At 42.0% G+C, this 19,765-nt stretch overlaps 1 protein-coding gene across 1 annotated transcript in view; it reads right to left on the bottom strand.

Annotated features, from left to right (window-relative positions):
• Positions 1–19,765, bottom strand: part of rxrgb (retinoid X receptor, gamma b) — a 38,046-nt gene continuing 18,281 nt past the window's right edge. The window contains exons 2-10 of the mRNA XM_004068342.5: positions 15,053–15,294; positions 9,827–9,971; positions 9,469–9,648; positions 8,757–8,917; positions 8,386–8,515; positions 2,600–2,732; positions 1,109–1,200; positions 870–975; positions 1–511 (exon numbers count right to left, since the gene is read on the bottom strand). Of these exons, the coding sequence (XP_004068390.1) occupies positions 364–511; positions 870–975; positions 1,109–1,200; positions 2,600–2,732; positions 8,386–8,515; positions 8,757–8,917; positions 9,469–9,648; positions 9,827–9,971; positions 15,053–15,294 (1,337 nt within the window). The 3' untranslated portion in view covers positions 1–363. The remainder of the gene's footprint in view (positions 512–869; positions 976–1,108; positions 1,201–2,599; positions 2,733–8,385; positions 8,516–8,756; positions 8,918–9,468; positions 9,649–9,826; positions 9,972–15,052; positions 15,295–19,765) is intronic.

Genomic DNA, 19,765 nt, shown 5'->3' with positions numbered 1-19,765 from the left:
TTTCTGTTATATTTTAAATAACTTTATTCTGTGAGAATTGTTTAATGTGTTTTTTTACGAAATGCATGTATGTTTTTTGTTTTTACACATTTTTCTTTGAATAAAATATGATTCCTTTTTTTATTCCTTAATTGAAATATCTTCGGCTTGCTTTTAAAACCTGAAATCACCTATTTACAAAATCTGTTAACAGCTCTAAAACAATTTGCTTCCACAGAACACTGTCCCCACGGCCACAACGGGTTTCTTTATTACACACATTTTACTTGGTACAAAATAATTTGCTTTACAATTTCAAACGGTCTCCATCTTCAAATGCTCACAGTGTAGGATTATATACAAGGGGGGCGGGCAGGACTCGTGTCATGTGATCTGATGTGGGGCTTCCAGCATCTCCATCAGGAAGGTGTCGATAGGCGTGTCACCGATTAGCTTGAAGAAGAACAGATGCTCCAGACACTTGAGGCCGATGGAGCGGAGGGCGGGCAGCCGCAGCAGCAGTTTGGCAAACCTGCAAACGGTGCCACAGTGCCGAATAAGTCAGCGCTTTACCGATGACATCTGTCACTTCTGAGAACAGTACTGTCCAAATGCTTTTATGAAACAATGGGTTTCCCACACAAAACAGGAGCAACTTTAAGATTTACCATAAAAAAAAACAACACATTTTTGTTTTTAATGTATGAAATGTTGCACAAAAAAACCAAAGAAAGTTGTTTTTTTAAGTTTTGAAAATAAGTTTTTGAAACGTTAAAATGCTTTTAAAGTCTAATTCTCTAGAATCACGTCTGTGAGGCTTCTATAAGCAAGCAGAAGCTCAACGGCAGAGTTTGATCCCGATGTTTGCCAAAACACTGAGCGTGTCCTACCTGCCCGGCTGGTCTGGGTACTTCTGTTTTGTATACGCCTCCAACGAGGCATAAACCTTTTCCCTTAGCGCCTCCACCTCTGATGGGTTGGACAACCCTTTTGCATCTAAAACAAATTCAAACACAGTTTCAAGTGTGATTTTAATAAAAATCTGCATTTATTCAAACCAAAAAAACAAAAACAAAAAAGGAAAAAAGTAGCCGAGAGGATTTTTTAACTGACTGACAGCCCGACAGACCTGGGTTGAAGAGGACGATCGCTCGCAGGCAGCCGAGCTCCGTCTTATCCATCTGCATGTCTTTCATTTTTGAAACCAACTCTGTCAGAACCCTGCAGGAAAAACACACATCCAAGTCATCTCTGTAGAGCAGAAGGCCTCGTTTCTGGTTCAAAGTTTCCTTACAAAGAACAATCCACCTTACAGGTAAACTATATCCACATATATGATAATATTTTACCTTTGGTACACTATAGGACCTTTGTTTTATGAAATATTAGTTATTTTCGCAGCTCGTTTTCCAACCCTGGAAGTAAGATGACTCGACCTCTGAGGCCCCGCCTTTCGCTCCTTGTGGGTGCCGCCCATTTCATGATGTCACCGTAGAGGCAGCGTGTCTGCGTTTCTCCCATGAGGACATACAACATCCAAACGTTTGCAAAGATGGATGTGTGAAAAATGAAAGCGTTTGGCCGATCACCGCTAGCTCCACAGACAAAGTGTCTGTCTGTTAGCCTAGCCTAGGGGCGGGGCTGGCACCATGGTCTCTTCCTGGAAGGGGCTGTTCCCCACTTAGTGATGTCACTATGTGAGAACCCAGTCATTTTCGTGTTTTGGGAGGGGCTGGTGCTCAGAGGGCAGCTATTGAGAGGAATACTCAGACCTTTGTGAATGGATCAAAATACCGCTTTGGGATTGTTTTTTGTGAGGAATGAACATTGTAATAAAAGTTAAAGCTCAAAAAGGGGATTTGTTGCATGATACAAACTCATGGCTGTGCTACAACACTACACACACACAAACACAGTCAACAAGCGGAAATGTTGAGCCACTGATGCGTTCAAATAAAACAGTTTTTGAGGTTTCTTTGTTCAAAACCATGAACCAGAACGGAAAGGAACTCTTTTGCTTTGCTGCGTGGTTCCTAAAAGCCCCAAACAAATCCTGCAGAATTCTGGTTTTAACAAAACCAAAGACAAAAACTACTCAGAGGAGCAGGAACGCATCTCTTAGATCAGTTTTCTAAAGTCTGAAGAACAGAATCCTGTGAGGACAGAACCTCTTTCCTCATCTGCCACCGTGTGAGAAAGTAGGACCTCTGTAGAGTTTCTAACTGTCATCCCGCATAAATGAAGCCTTATTGCGAGTGTGGGATTCAAATGTTTGGTTCACTCGTTTTACACCAAAAGGTTGTTTTTTTGATCTTTTGGTTCTGGTGGTGAATCTGTTTCTGTAACAACAAAGTGAAATGAACACAAAAAATGTAAAAAATGAATTAAAAAAAGTATTTATAAACATTGTAAAAAGGTGAAAATATATTGTAAAATGTAAATGTAAAGAAACTCTTGAAGAAAAATACTGTTACATACAGCTTCTTTCAATCTACATGAGGTAATTTTTAGTACAAGTTTCACATCAACACTAACTGTTGTTTTTTTTCTGACTTTAACCTCATCATTGTTTGAGACACGTGGCACGCTTTTATTTTTGCGGGATTCGGGAGCTTGTCACCTGTCAAAGATGGATCCGACTCCGGCGCTGTGGGCGCTGCTCCTGTGGACGTGGAGCCCCGTAGCCAGCAGGATGCCGTCCTTAACTGTGACCGAGCGATGTGAGAAAGAGGCGATGAGCAGCTCGTTCCAGCCTGGATTAAAAAAAAAACACGAAAATGTGTCGGGTTAAGCCCACTGGAAGACTCTGGGGGGTATTCCAGGAAGCAGGTTATGCTAGCTCCCACGGTAAGTTTGAGGCTAAGGAAGTTGATAACCTCAGTTTTCGGTTCCAGAAATTGAGGTATGTTTCAGGGTAGGTCAAGTTGCCATAGCAACTCATGCTCTGAACATAACCTGGTCTGGAGCAGGTTTAGTTGAAGGTTAGTTTGTTTACAGAGAAGTGAAGCAGCATGGCGTGTCCATTTGAAGATGATTTAGTGGATGAAGAAGCTCAGATAATACTTTTTCCACCATGAGAGGGTGATAAGACCACATATGGATGTTGGAAAATTCAACTTTTTCACTTTGATCTAACTTAGTTATTTGCTTCAGTTAAGATAAATTATTTGTTTGTTAAGTCAGTTTAAAAATAACACGTATTTATCAGACAGTTATTTTACTTTCATTCAAATTAATTCAATTAAGTAGGTGTAACTTTGGTGCTGCTGTTAGATCGGCACCGCAAGGGATTGTGGGATACCATTACCTTTGCCTGTCTGGAGGGATTTTGGTTTAAGTGTGGCTTTTTGACCAAATTTTTTTAGTTGTTTAGCTGTTTTACTGTGTTTTGCCATGTTTTGCTGAGTTATCTTGTCCTACTGTGCTTATGTCTCTGCACCATGAGTAAGAGTGAAGGAGAGGATAATGAGTTTATATAGTACCCATACTAATCTATAAGGTAATGATAAAGACGGAAAATTCTTTAATGAATTTGAGTGCAACGTGCAATTTTTTCCCCGTCCTTTTTATTGTTCTAAAAATGAGTATATCTGCCGGCTCATATTTAGACATATGAGAGATCAAGAAATATAATTAATTAAGATGGAAAAAATATTAATTGAATTGGAGTAATATGACATTTAGTTGGATAAATACATAAATTTGAGTTGTATAAACAATTATTGAGTTTTATAGACGTAAGAAATTAGGTTGATTGAATTTAACTCAATTATTTAAATCTAGCCACAGGGGTTGCAAGCCAGTAACTTCTGTGCCGGTCCCAAGCCCGGATAAATAGAGAGGGTTGCGTCAGGAAGGGCATCCGGCGTAAAAATTGCCAAAATAACCATGCGAATCATCCACGAGAAAGATTTAGACATACCGGATCGGTCGAGGCCCGGGTTAACAACGACCGCCACCGATGCTGTTAACCTACAGGGTGTCGGTGGAAATTTGACTACTGTTGGTGGAAGAAAGAGGGGAGGCAGAAGGGTCCGTGGCCAGAGAGAGAAGGGAAAAGGCAGGAACATAGGTTTGAGAATAGGGACTCTTAACGTTGGCACAATGACAGGGAAAGGCAGAGAGCTGGCAGACATGATGGAGAGAAGGAAGGTAGATGTACTGTGTGTGCAGGAGACAAGGTGGAAGGGCAGCAAGGCACGTAGTATTGGAGGAGGATACAAACTGTTCTATCATGGTGTTGATAGGAAGAGAAACGGGGTAGGAGTGATTCTGAAGGGGGAGTTTGTAAACAGTGTTCTAGAGGTGAAAAGAGTCTCAGACAGGATGATGAGCCTAAAGTTAGAAATTGAAGGGGTGATGGTGAATGTAGTCAGTGGGTATGCGCCACAGGTTGGCTGTGAGTTAGAAATGAAGGAGAGATTCTGGAGTGAGTTGGATGAGGTCATAGAGAGTATCCCCAGAGGAGAGAGAGTTGTTATTGGAGCAGACTTTAATGGGCATGTTGGTGAGGGCAACAGAGGTGATGAGGAGGTGATGGGCAGGTTTGGTGTGAAGGAAAGGAATCTGGAGGGACAGATGGTGGTGGACTTTGCGAAGAGGATGGAAATGGCTGTAGTCAACACTTACTTCCAGAAGAGAGAGGAACATAGAGTGACATACAGAAGTGGAGGTAGGAGTACTCAGGTGGACTACATCCTATGTAGACGAGGTCATTTGAGAGAGGTTAATGACTGCAAAGTGGTGGTAGGAGAGAGTGTAGCCAGACAGCACCGCATGGTGGTGTGTAAGATGACTCTGGAGGTCAGGAAGAAGAAGAGAGGGAAAACAGAAAAGAAGACCAAGTGGTGGAAGCTACAGAATGAAGAAACTTGTGAGGAATTAAGCAGAAGTTGAGGCAGGTCCTGGGTGGTCAGGATGAGCTTCCAGAGGACTGGGAAACTACAGCAGAGATTATCAGGGAAACAGGTAGGAAGGTGCTAGGTGTGTCATCTGGAAAGAGGAAAGACGGTAAAGAGACTTGGTGGTGGAATGAGGAAATACAGGACTGCGTCCAGAGGAAGAGGTTGGCTAAAAGGAAGTGGGATGTAGAAAGGACTGAGGAAGGTAGACAGGAGTACAAGGAAGCGCAGCGAAGAGTGAAGAGAGAGGTGGCAAAGGCCAAACAGAAAGCTTACGATGAGCTATATGACAGGTTAGACACAAAGGAAGGAGAGAAGGACTTGTACAGGCTAGCCAGACAGAGAGACAGAGATGGGAAGGACGCGCAACAGATAAGGGTGATTAAGGACAGAGATGGAAAGGTGCTAACAACCCAGGAGAGTGTACAGAAAAGATGGAAGGAGTATTTTGAGGAGCTGATGAACGAGGAAAATGACAGGGAAAGAAGGGAGGAAGATGTGGTTGTTGTGGAGCAGGAAGTAGCAGAGATTGGAAAGGATGAGGTTAGGAAGGCTCTGAAAAGGATGAAGAGCGGAAAGGCCGTTGGTCCTGATGACCTACCTGTGGAGGTATGGAAGTGCTTAGGAGAGACAGCAGTGGAATTTCTAACAAGGTTGTTCAATAGGATTTTAGAGAGTGAGAAGATGCCTGAGGAATGGAGGAGAAGTGTTCTGGTCCCAATCTTTAAGAACAAGGGTGACACGCAGAACTGCAGCAACTATAGAGGAATAAAGTTGATGAGCCACACAATGAAGCTGTGGGAAAGAGTAGTGGAAGCCAGGCTTAGGAAGAAGGTGGAGATTTGTGAGCAGCAGTATGGTTTCATGCCCCGTAAGAGCACCACTGATGCCATTTTTGCTTTGAGAATGTTGATGGAAAAGTACAGAGATGGCCAGAAGGAGCTGCATTGTGTGTTCGTAGATTTAGAGAAGGCGTATGACAGGGTGCCGAGGGAGGAGCTGTGGTACTGTATGAGGTCGTCTGGAGTGGCAGAGAAGTATGTCAGAGTAGTTCAGGACATGTATGAGAGAAGTATGACGGTGGTGAGATGTGCTGTAGGTCAGACAGAGGAGTTCAAGGTGGAGATGGGACTACACCAAGGATCAGCTTTGAGTCCTTTTTTGTTTGCTATGCTGATGGACAGGCTGACAGACGAGGTAAGACAGGAATCTCCCTGGACAATGATGTTTGCGGATGACATTGTAATTTGCAGTGAGAGTAGAGAGCAGGTGGAGGAACAGCTAGAGAGGTGGAGGTTTGCTCTGGAAAGAAGAGGCATGAAGGTCAGTCGTAGTAAGACAGAATACATGTGTCTGAACGAGAGGGATCAAGGTAGAAGCGTTAGGTTACAGGGGACTGAGGTGAAGAAGGTGCAGGAGTTTAAGTACTTGGGGTCAACAGTTCAGTGTGATGGGGATTGTGGAAAAGAGGTGAAGAGGCGAGTGCAGGCAGGTTGGAGCGGGTGGAGGAAAGTGTCAGGAGTGTTGTGTGACAGAAGAGTGCCAGCAAGACTCAAAGGAAAGGTGTACAAGACAGTGGTGAGACCAGCTCTGCTCTATGGGTTAGAGACGGTAGCAGTGAGACAGAGACAAGAGGCTGAGATGGAGGTAGCGGAGATGAAGATGTTGAGGTTCTCCTTAGGAGTGACCAGGTTAGACAGGATAAGGAACGAGTACATCAGAGGGACGGCTCATGTTGCCGGTGTTAGCGACAAAGTCAGAGAAGCCAGACTGAGATGGTTTGGACATGTTCAGAGGAGGGATAGTGGATATATTGGTAGAAGGATGTTGGAGATGGAGCTGCCTGGCAGGAGGGCAAGAGGACGGCCAAAGAGGAGATACATGGATGTCTTAACAGAGGACATGAAGTTGGCTAACGTTAGGGTAGAAGATGTTCATGATAGAGTGAGGTGGAAAAGGATGATTCGCTGTGGCGACCCCTGATGGGAAAAGCCGAAAGAGAAAGAAGAAGAATTTAACTCAATTATTTGTTACCAATAGAAGTAATTCATTTAAGGTGGCAAAATTGGATAAGTTATATATATATATATATATATATATATGCATCACAAGGAAAATGGAAATAAGGTCAGAAACTCGTGCGTTTACTTTGTCTGCTCTTCTACTACAAGCAGAAACTCTTTCTTTTGATGATGCAGCCGTGTTACTTTTTTGATGGACGTATAATCTTCATACGCCGTCATTAAAATCTCAGACTCCGTCTCACTAAAGTATTGCGCTCTCTTTGGTTCTCCACGCGTTTCCATGGTGACTCCGGAAATCGGCGATCTATTGAGAATGTCTTTATATACCTTCCGTGCACGAGCATTAACCCAGGGTTACCAAGTCGAGCGCAATTACGCCAACTCATACCCGGTCTTTTGGAACCGACATACCCAGAGTAAGCGAGTTCAGGCGGATTTCAGCCAGAGTTCAGGCTTAAAGTCAGGCTAGTTTAAACATGCTTCCTGGAATACCCCCCTGGTGTACGGTTTGTTGGGGTACCAGCAGAGGTCAGCGTTGCTATGGCAGCACTGCTGGGACTCAGTTATATTTGGTGTAAATGCTCCATTGAACTAGATAGGGACATGTGCTTAAATGGATGTAAGAAGCACCACGAAAAAACAGGTGGAGTGAGGGTGTAGCAGTGGTGTCAGGTGGGGAAAAGAAAGTCCAAATGATGATTAAAATACTGATGTCAATGAAGTCCACATTAGTTTGGATAAACTATTGCACAAATAGATACAGTTTTTTGTTTATATAAATATTGTTTAGAATTTTGTCTTGGATTATCCCTTGTGCTATCCTATGGGGTCCAGATGACCCGATCCTTACATTTATGTGTTCTCCCTACCATGACAAAGGTGGATAAAGGTGGAAAGATTTCATGTCATCCATGGACACCAGTGAAGATCACAAATCATTGAAGAAAAAAGGTTTAGCGCACTGTCTAGTGGGGTAAAGATGACCCAACTCCTGATGTTAAAGTGCCCAGGAGTGGGCGGAGTCACCAGCAAGAGGAGAAGAAGGAGAAAAGTTTGGGGCGTCGGCAGTTGTCAGAGGAGGAAATGAGGAGAAAAAGCTGGGGAAGGAACACCAGGATGAACCCAACCAAGAAAGCCGGATTAAGGGTGGAAATCACAAACACATTCATTTTGGTGAGATCAATCTTTGGTTTTTTGGACATACATTTCCTTGTGGATTTATTTTTTTTAGACATTGGAATCGACCAAAGAATAAGTGTTTGTTTTTTGTTTTTTTTGGGGGGGGAATTTGGAAAACATATGTTTTTATGTTTGACTTTGATTTGCTTCAATTAAAAATGTAAATTAGTTAAACCCTAATTTCTGTATTTCCTGCAGCTGGTTAAAGGGGCTTCACAGACGCTCCTGCTGCTAATATAGTTGAGATATACTGTGTGAGCGCTCTCATATGCTTTATGTGTAGGTTTTGTGTGGTTGCCTACCTGCTCGTAGTAAGATGACCTGGTCATCCAGGGGGAGATCAGAGAAGTGCGGGATCCTTTTGGCCCACTCCACCAAGGTGAAGAGCTGCTTGTCAGCTGCCTGGCAGATATTGGTGACGGGGTCGTTGGTCTGAACGTCATAACAAAAACAATATCTAAAGTTAGCGTTTTTTTTAACCTTTTTGCTATTTATTCATGTCTTTGAAACAAACATTTCATCGATAACAGTCTCAGCAACGGCTGGTCAGTTCATTTCTGTAAATGATTGCAGCGATCAGGTCCTTACAATATCTACAAGTCCAACTGTTGGCTTTTTGATTGGATTCACAACGGAGAATGTATTTTTGTGGAATGAACGCTCCGATTCTCACCGAGTTCCCGGGACTGCTGTCGCTGTACGTCTCTGTTTTGGGCTCCACAGCCAGCTCGGCATCCAGGATCTTGTCCACGGGCATCTCCTCGTTGAAACTGCAGGTCGACTCAACCTCGTTCTCCCCACGCTCCTTCCCACGCTGCCTTTCTTCCTGCACCGCTACACACACACACACACACACACAGACGCACAAACGCTCGTTTCAGATCAAACCAGGCCTGTTTTCACTTCCTTCCCAGGATGTCAGCGAGCATCAGCCGTGTTTGCTCACAGAAGGGGCTTATACCTCACATTTCATACGGAGAGAAAAGGAAAATGTTTCTATTGATCTGAGGGTTAGACGTCATGAATGTTCCAACATTTAAAATAAACTTTAAAAAAACAAAACAAATCATTCTTAGATTTTGGATAAAATAAATGTAATGTTGGCTTTTCCAGATCTTTTTTTTACTTTACTAAAAAAAACAAAAAAAAAACAGGGCTGAATATCCTAACTATGATCTATGAAAGTTGTGCTTTACCTTAAAATGTGACATTTTTCCTTTTTTTCAGTTTTACAACCCTTTATGTGGAGGACTTTCTCCTACACCCTCAAAAAAAAAAGAAAAAGTGTCCAGCATCTGAAATCCTGTCAATCCTTTAGGTTTTGGATTGAAAGCAGAAGCTCAGCTGCAGACCACATCAAGCGCGTGTCGGTGAGGTTCCCACACCTTCTCTCTTCATGCCCATAGCCAGGCACTTCTGGTAGCGACAGTACTGACAGCGGTTCCGCTGGCGCTTGTCGATGAGGCACTCCTTGCTGTCTCGACACGTGTAGGTGAGATCTTTGCGGACGGTCCTCTTGAAGAAGCCTTTGCAGCCTTCGCAGCTGTACACGCCGTAGTGCTTCCCTGCGGGACACAAACCCACATCAGTGGCGCTCTGAGCCGACACCCCCGCGACGCGGGCGCTGAGGTTCCTTCTTTGACTTGAGTCTTATAGCAGGCTGGGTGTTTGTCAGATGTTTTCAGGAATTCGAGAAATGTCCAGCACCCCCACCACCGCCGCCACCCCTCCCTCCCATGTTACCTGAGGAGCGATCCCCACAAATGGCGCAGATGTGCTTTGACATCCCCCCCGGGCTGGTACACTGGTAGTTGATGTTCCCCAGGTTCTGCAGGCCCGGCGGAGGCTTGATGTCCTCGGAGCTGCTGACACTGTTCATAGAGTTCATCTGAGGATGACGGCAGGAAAGAAGAGAGAACAAAGAGTTGAAGCTGAAGAGGCCAGAACTGAGCCCCACAGAGAGGAGGAGGAGGAAGTGGAGAGGAAGTGAAAAGCGTTGAGCAGTCTTATGACACCCTCTCCCTTCACTTATATTTTGCGATTTGTCTTCCGCTAGATGACTATTTTTTTTCTTTTTCCCACCCACACGCTTTGTTGTTAAAGTGGCCCAGCATGTGATCACATGCTCAGTTGGTGGGAGGGGCTAAGGCCTGTCATACAGGTTTTTTTTAACGTTTGTTGACTAAGGAGGAGTAATGGTGGAGACGCCGCTTTCACACGGTGCAGTTCTAACAATCTGCCAGCAGAGGGCCCTCAAAGAAACACCATTGCTAAGATGATCTCACGCTTTAAAGTCCCATTCAGCTTCTGTTATCATACCTACTTGAGTTTAAGTGAATTTTCCTTGATTTCCACATATTTTCCTCGGATGAATGCATCGTGAGATTATTTATAGAGGACATTTGGTTCTGGTGCGAGAATGACCTCCCTGAACCCTGATGCCCTGTATATTTAATGCATCTTAGCATATAGGAAACGCGGTCTTCAGGCTCTCAGTATAACTTATTTACAGCGTCGACTCTGAGGATCCTGTAACAGCAGACTGAAGGTGGATAGAAGAGAAGAGGCTGTAAAAACTGTCCTGGTGTTCTTTTTCACTGTTGTGTATTTTTTTCTTATATTTTGGGGACTATGTAGTGGTGGAGGTTCATGGTACGGGACTACATTTCCTGTCTTGATGGTCATGGATAAAACATCCTCCACCTGCCCACAGGTGAGTCGGTGGGCATTTCTTCTTAACATCCATCCAGCACTTCTTCTTCCTCCAACAGTTATTCCCGCACAGACTGAGGAATTAGGCCTTTGTGGACCGTTCCCCAAACAGAACGCTGCTTCAGACAAACTGCAAGCTGCAGCAGAAAAGAGCTGAAAGCAACACGTATGGATTATTGATGTGTCATACATTCTTTATTCTACACATGCTAAGAAATGCTCACTTTTTTTTTCTAAATGCAAGTTTTCGTTGAGTCTTTAGTGGGTCAGGGGGAAATACGTCTGCGTTACGAACATTTGAAAGCAAAAAAAAAGAAAAAAGAGGTTTAATTTTGAGTAACATAAATAAATTTAAAGATAGTTTCATTATACTGAGGAATCTGTGGAATTCAAATTTACATAAATCCAGACAACAGTCCATTGAATGATCATTTTCCATAAAAACTTAGAAATATTACGTAGTTTTGTAAATATTTTGACCTTATACTTTTATTGCTTTTTACTTACATTTCATGCATATGTGCAAAAAATGATCAGAACCCAATAATGTAGCTGTAAAAACTGCGTTTTAATGTCTTTGGAGAAATTTTTTTCTTTATTTTGATCTACAGTTTTTTTTTCTCTGAAGAGATGAGAAGCGTCTTCTTCCTCTACATTAAAGCTCAAGTCCGGGAGGGCTGTCATGAGATTTAATAACTCCTTCAGAGGGAAATCACTGAGATTTTAGCGTCCTAGCTTGTTTTAGTGGGGGGAAAAAACAGGTTAGCAGCCAGTTCCAAAGCCTCGTCGAATCAGACCTGCTTGAAGAAGGCCTCTTCTTTTGTGCCCCATGAATAACAGTGCAGTCCTGAGTGAGTTACGCTCTTTGAAAGTGAGAAGTTGCAGCCCCTCAAAGAAAAAGAGGATCCCACACAGCCAGAGCAGCCAAAGCATAAGCAGAGACAGACGAGTCAAGACAAAGGACGACTTCTTCTCTGTCTACCGGTTATCCATTACAGAGGTGATACTGGGACCGGCTTTCGTGTGCCTCTACATACAGTAGTTGTTCACGAGTCAAAGATGACCTCAGGGTGAGAAGTTTAGAGGTCAGCAGGAGGGTAAAGAAAAAAGAAATGACAAAGTGCAAACATTTAAGACTAAAGCTTCTGCATGATGGAAAAGTCTCCCAGAATGAAGAGGCGTAAATTAGCAAAATAATGTAAGACTTGTGGGTCATACCAAAGGAAGAAGCTGAATTTAGCTGCATTCCTGACTTCAAATCTAACTATTTCCATCCTGAACGTCTCCTTTGGAGGTTCCACTACACTGATCTGAGGGTTCTTCACAACAGGGGGCACACTCTTGACCTTGTCATCAGTCATGGTTTACCTACCAGTGTGTCCGCTGTTGTGGATCTGGCTGTATCTGACCATTACTGTGTGCTTTTTAACATCACTGGTTTTATAAAGCAAGAGACCTCTGTGAGAACGGTGAAGAAACGCTACTTGACTCCTGAAGTGGTCGAAAAGTTTATTACATCTGTTCGCTCCTACTCTCCGCTTGTCTTGCCGGCCCCCTGTGATCTACTCGTTGAAAATTTTAACAGTAAATTAAAATCCAGTCTCGACTCAGTAGCTCCACTAACGTCTAAAAAGATAAGAACCAAAGCCACACCCCCTTGGAGAACTGAAGAAATTAAACAATTGAAGAGACGTTGTAGATCTGCCGAAAGACTTTGGAGAAAACACAAACTTGAAATAAACTATCAATTAGACCAAAACCAGCTAAAACTATATAATCAAACCGTAAAACAGACCAGAAATTCATATTTTGCTAACATCATTTCTGTAAATAAGAATAACCCCAGAGTCCTTTTCACCACAATTGAGTCCCTGATCAACTCAAATGCAAACAAAAACACAATGCCAGCCTCCGCCTCATTGTGTGAAGACTTTGCAGACCACTTCAGGAGCAAGATCGATTCTGTCAGATCTAACATCATAAAAGAACAGAAAAGCCTCTCTATTGGTTATGTTGGCTTGATGTTACCTGAGGAAGCACTGGACAGTTTTGACCTGGTTGAAGCTGCAACACTTGGTCGAGTTTTCTCCCAAGTTAATCCAACAACTTGTTTTTTAGATCCCATCCCTACTTCACTTTTTAAATCCTTTTACGGGTCTTTTGAGAGTGAGATTTTAAATATCATGAACTCCTCTCTACAGACGGGTATTTTTCCTGCTGCCTTTAAAACGGCAGTGGTGAAACCGTTACTCAAGAAAACTAATTCAGACCCTTCAATTTTTAATAACTACAGACCTGTGTCCAACTTGCCATTTTTAAGTAAGGTTTTAGAAAAACTTGTTTTTATTCAGCTGAATGAGTTTCTCTCTCAAAACAACATTTTTGAGATAAACCAGTCTGGCTTTAGGACGAACCACAGCACAGAGACAGCCTTGTTAAAAATCGTTAATGATGTCAGATGTGCCTTGGATTCAGGTCAGATCTCAGTACTAGTTCTACTAGATCTAAGCGCAGCTTTTGATACTGTTGATCACCTGATCCTTGTAAACAGACTTAAAAGTCTTGGCCTTTCAGGGACTGTTTTCAAGTGGTTCGAATCGTATCTCATGGAGAGAAACTTTATGGTAAGCATGGACACGCACTTCTCTGGGGTCCATGAAATTAATTGTGGTGTGCCTCAAGGTTCCATCCTTGGCCCCTTGCTTTTTAACATTTACATGCTTCCTCTGGGGAATGTCATCAGAACCCACAACATCAGCTTTCATAGCTATGCTGATGATACCCAGCTGTACATAGCTATGTCTCCTGATGACACAAGACCAATAGAAGCACCTTTTAACTGTATTTTAGATGTAAAATTATGGATGGCAAATAATTTTCTGCAGCTCAACCAGGACAAAACGGAAATTTTAGTTATCGGTCCTGAAGCCAAGAGGGAGAAACAGTTTCTGAAGCTACAGGAACTTTCATTAAGTCATTCAGAAACAGTCAGAAACCTGGGTGTTATCTTCGACTCTAAGCTAACTTTTATCCCCCATATAAAACAGGTGGTTAAAACTGGTTTTTATCAACTCAAAAATCTGGCTAGAGTCCGCCCACTACTCTCTCTTGCTAATATGGAGATGCTAATGCATGCTTTTATCATGAGTAAAGTTGATTACTGTAACGCCCTGCTTTCTGGTCTTCCAAAAACCAACATTAGGAACCTTCAACTTCTCCAGAACTCTGCTGCACGAGTTCTTACAAAGACCAGGAGGCGGGCTCACATCACCCCAATTTTGAAATCCCTGCATTGGCTCCCCATATGCTTCAGGATTGATTTTAAGATACTTTTAACAGTTTTTAAATGTCTTAACGGTCTTGCGCCTTCTTATTTATCAGATCTTTTAGTAAAGTATGAACCCTCGCGGACCCTGAGATCCTCTGGCACTGGTCTGTTAACCATTCCAACTGTAAAAACTAAAACCTATGGAGAGGCTGCATTTCAGCACTATGGCCCCCGTTTGTGGAACAGTCTGCCGGAGGACCTGAGAGCCGCAGAGAGCATTAATGCTTTTAAGAAAAGGCTCAAGACCCATCTTTTTAACCTGGCTTTTAGCTAATTTTTTTACTACTTTTATGTATTTATTCAGTTATTTATTTATTTATATGTACTTTTTATTTTATTTATTTATCTATCCATTTTATCTTGTTTTATGAACTTGAACCTGATTTTTAACGCGTTATTTTAATTTACCTTATTTTAATGTTTTATTGTTTTTATCAATATTTTTACTTGTTTATTCTCATTTTTATTCATTTTTATTTCCGGTGCTTCCTCAGCTGGAACCCCTCCTTCTGGGTCGGCTGCTGTTCAGCCACTGCAGCTCTAGATGGGGACCTGCATCACCACTTAGCTGTGGTGGAGCGGTCCCCGCCTGTGAAGCTGCATTTGGCTGTCTATGCGGCTGTTCACGGAGGGGGAGGTTCCAATTATTAGCGTTTCCAGCATCCTCTTTTTGTGCTCAGCCTATTTCTCATTGTCCTTTGCCATCACTTAGGGGGTGGGAGGTGTGAAAGGAGTGGGGGGCTAGGTACGGGGAGGTGAGCCCCATTTATTTATTTATTTTTATTTTATTTATTTTTAAATCGTCAATGCTTGTTTTTATATTTTGTTGCGTTTTAATGTAAAGCACTTTGTGTTATATTTATATATGAAAAGTGCTTTATAAATAAAGTTTGATTTGATTTGAGTTTGATTCTTCCACGTTCCCTCACCTGTGGACTGCTGAGCTGTCGGAAGTTCATGCTGGGGGTGGACTGCAGCGACACAGAGGGCGATCCCAGAGACGACGTGATGACGGGATACGGAGAGGCCAGCCCGTTCATCGGCAGGCCCAAGCTGGACATGGGGGACTGGATCGGCCTGGAGGTGCTGATGACCGATGGGTGGCCCACCATGCCACCCATAGGAGGGGGAGGAGGATGTGCGTGCGCTGCACTCATCGGCCCTGAAGAGTCTGAAGAAGGAGATGTAAACAGTCAAAACAGAAAAATGAGTTGACGGCAAAAGGTTTAAAACATCAGCCACACAAATCTGTTTTTGTCAGAGTTCATTTGCAAACGGGAGAGGTGTGAGACAAGCATCTGCTGAAGTTCACATCCCCAGCGTGACCTTCAGGAACAGGAGGGATGAAGGCAGGGATGCTCTAAGTCGAGTGTTCAGTTTTAGCCCCATGTAAGCTTGAGGAGCCAACACTGATTTGTGGGATGAAAAGTGAAAACTTTTTTAGATCTCCAGAACGGCAGCATCAAAGTCTTTTAGAGTAAAAACTAGAAGACAAAAAGGAAGTTTTCAGGAAGCTACAGCCATGGTCATACCTGCATATGATTTAATCCCACTGACGTTTCTGGTCAATTAACACGCCAGTTATCACAGAATTTAAATTTATTCCAAGGTTAGCCCCATGTGCAGCTGTTTAGCTTCTGTTATCTTCTAAAACCAGAAAGTTAGATACTGACATTGCAGCATTTAGAACAAAAAAAAAACATTTGTGATTCTTTTTAGGCTTTTTGGGCTTTTGAAGTCAAAACTTCTACAACTTTGCTGTCGTCACATTTAAAGCAATTTTTTGCACATTTGTGTTCAAACAGGTATCAACTACTCTGCTATTAGCACCTGCCTTTATCAGAAAATAAATATAATTTCTTTAAATAAATAATCTGACTTATTTTAGCTTAGTATACTCAATATTGAAATGTATTTTAGGTGCAGCAAAAAGAAAAGAAAAAACATTACAAAACCTTTACAAGCTTGTCTTCATTTTACAAGAATTTGCACAGAACTAAAGTAGTGAATAACGAATATGAAAAAAATGTCCTTAATACTCTTCCTAAAAATGTAGTTTTTTATAGTTTATTTCTATAGAGATTTCCAAAAATGTCTTCAACTAATTCTGACTGAACTAAACCAAGTTTGTTTCAAAGCAACAAATAAAAAAGATAAAAGAGAACTATTTAAAATTAAATAATCTGAATTAAATCCTATTACTCCAAGTGTCAGAGAGGGGAAAAAATCCCTGAAAAACAGGCGTTCACAATAAATTTCTGAAGTTACGCAAATGAAATTCATAGGAGTCAAAATTGACTCTTAAGATAAATGTTTAAGACAAAAATGTAAAAAGTTAATTGTTATGTTATATTGCAGCAGACATTTCTCCAGATGTTAGAATAATTTTTTTCAGGAGATTATTTCAATTTAAGAGATTTCAACTTTCCTGGAAAGTGGCTTAGAATTTCTAGAATTCAACAAAATCATTCCAAACAAAAACAACACAAACCCTTTCAGCCAGACATGTAGTTTAAATCTGCTCTCAGTGCTCCACAAAATGAGGCCCGTGTGATTCTGGTCACAGGGTGCAGCCTTTGAATTTATTGATGTAAACTGACAGGCTGGCATTTACATAGATGACCTATTTAGAGCAGCCTTCAGTCAGCTGGCTAACGGGGCATGGTGTGTAATTTCATGCACGTGCCGTAGCTGTGAAGACAAATTTTAGCAAATGCCATCATCATCTTATGTACGTTCTAAAATGGGCGTCTACTGTACGATGCAAACGCCGGCGGCCTTTGCCGCATGGACGCACATCACTGGACTCATGTTTCTGACTCAAGCAAATGAGTTTAGCTGCATTTCAGAGACACACACTCCGGACGAACATGCCACCACAACCATCTGGACCTGCCCGCAAAGGCTTCAACTTGTGGGTCACTGCTCGTCCGGCATCCGGCACCGCAGGTGTCGGGTCATCGGTCCACTTAAAGGTTAAAGACCGTGTCACGTAGCCACATTTTGTGCATTTTCCACGTGACATTTCTGTCTTCCGTGATCCATGCGTGATCTACGCCATTCATAAGTGTATCTTGCATTTGTCATTCATCGATGTGCACAGATGTCCGTCAAGGGTTTGGGTCGACGGGTCTTAACGTGAATTCAGTTCTGAGCTGTTTCAAATTTTGCGTACTTTATATGCAATTATTACATAAATCATACACAACTAATTTATGCGAGATGCTGATGTGTCTTTCCACGAACGCTCCACGTATGTCTATCAGCCTTTTCACGCATGGACCACCAATGTATACCTGTCCTATTGCGTATACGGCGAACATATCACAGTAAAATTACGTAAGTGACGCACACATTTTGGGCATGGTTTGGCTTTTATGTTGATTTACGCGTTCTTCGCATGGTTTATTCGTACTTCTTCCGTGGTTTTAACGTGTTTCAAACGTGATACTTCTGGGAAAATTTCATGTAAAGACCACAACTTTTCTCACTCTTTCCACGTAAATTCACATATGACCAATTTTCATCCGTCCAACATGCACAACATGTGCGTAGCGGCTGTGGGACACGGCCTTAACACACAAGAGCTCAGTTATCGTTTCACTGTGAATTTCTATTTTGTAATAATCATGAGAACAGTTTATATTTAAGAGGGCTACATTAAGAAATGCAATCTGGATCAACTCGCTCCTCAGAGGTGATCTTTATCTAATCTTTTGCTTCTCTAACCAAAAATAAATATTGTCAATTAAAATGTTTTTCAATTAATATTTAATATATTTTTCATGATGTCAGAAAATGGAGTTGCTGTTTACTATTTTATAACAGCATCTGACCTATTTGCACAAGTTTAAGACGCTCTTTAACGACAAGGATCAGACAATTCATTAAAAAAATATCCGTTTTTTTTTTTGTATAAAGCTGCAAAAATGCTCTAATGTGTTTCTTTCCTCCACCAGAAATAGTTGACTACTTTTACCTGCACAGTATTTTGCAGATTGGTTAAATCTATTATGGATAAAATGATATTCTATTTTTCTGATTACATGGTTCTGTAAATTATTTAAATTAGGGCAGACAACATCTTGACTCCTGAAACCACAGCTCAGTTACAGAGGGTCCAATAAAGTTCAATAACGTTCAATAAAGGATCTTAGCCAGCAAAATAATATATTTGGCTTCAAAAGCACAAAAGCATGCATTATCAGTCTTGTTGGGATAGTTTGGATACATTTACAGAACTTAAAAATACAAATGACAAACATTTTCAAACAAAAAAACAATTCTGTGCAGTTTTTCATCCCCAAAGGACAGCAGTTTTCCCAGGAAACTTGTGTTTTTTTCCCTTTGCCTGAATACCGCAAAAAGTTCACAAACATAATTTGGATGCCATTTGTGTCTCCTTTTTACTGCCAAATGTGCCAAAGGGATTCCCTTTTCAGGCCTGTCTAAACTTTTGCGAACATTTTGAAATGATGGTTAACCTCCGTGGGCATAAAGGGAACAGAAACTTCCAGAAATGTGTTTGGCAAATGCAACGAAGAGTAAAGCTGGGATGATTGTCTTCAAACTGGACACACAGAGTTTCTGTTTGACACTTAAAAACACAGCTGGTCACTCAGTCCCTCTCCGTATGCCAAGGAACAGATGTTGTGCAACTTCCTGTTTAGTGCTGAGACTAAAGCCTCCGCCCTCTTTTTTTACCCTCTTTCTTCCTCCAGTTCTTTATGAGGGGACTTTAAAAAAAAATCCAACCGCACCGTTTTTCCTCCAGAGTTGACAGATTGTGTGAGAAACACAAGAACACGGTTTGTGCTTCTTTTTTTGTTGTTGTCAGCATCAAACAGAACAGGAACAAAAAGTGCTTCTCTGATTGAATGTTAAAGGCGGGAATGCTGGAGCACATGTTAACCGCTGAACAGTGTTATGCAACAGATGATCGCTGTACAGCTTGTACTGTGTCTGTGCACTACCCCCCCCCCCCCCCCCCCCCCCTTACATGCCGGGTAAACTCCCTGTCAGGTGCAAAAAGATCTACTAGATCTGTTCTCCCGCCGAGTCCCTCCTACTTAGACGAGAATTCTGATCAAACTGTGCTTTTGAATAAAAAAAACAATACAGATTTAACTAAAAAAGAACACATTTGCTGGAAATGAACATTTTGGTTTCGATCACTAACTTAATCTCTGTCACTTCTTCAGTTACAAAAATAGAAGAGAAAAAGTGACGATGCAATGAGACATTTCCTCTACTGTCATGCTTCCAACTCTTGGATGAGGTGTGAGAATTATGGTCAGGGCGGGGGGATACTATATTTAGATACTGTTAGTTTCTAGATGCTATTGGTATCTAAAAACAGTTTTTGTTCTTTGCTGAACCATTGCACCGTAACTTTGGCCATGTGGGGGCGCTCCATGGTGGTCTCCCCTTTGACTGTATGTGAGTGTGACATCACTCGAACAAACACTCCAACAAAAATGAAGTCAATTCAGTCGCCTTTTTTTTTCAATATGGACTTTGTCAGTAAGCAGTGATTGGTTTGAATCGGTCTGATTCAAAGTTTCCATGGCAACTACTCCCCCTACCACTTGAAAACAAATTTGTCCATCAAATAAGTTGACCGTTGGACGTGGGGGCCAGCA

The sequence above is a fragment of the Oryzias latipes genome, chromosome 4 (assembly GCF_053564925.1).
Source record: "Oryzias latipes strain Hd-rR chromosome 4, Olatipes_Hd-rR_3.1".
NCBI classification, from domain to species: Eukaryota; Metazoa; Chordata; class Actinopteri; order Beloniformes; family Adrianichthyidae; genus Oryzias; species Oryzias latipes.
Note: the sequence above shows the minus strand (reverse complement) of the source record. Positions and strands in the feature narration are given on the sequence as shown.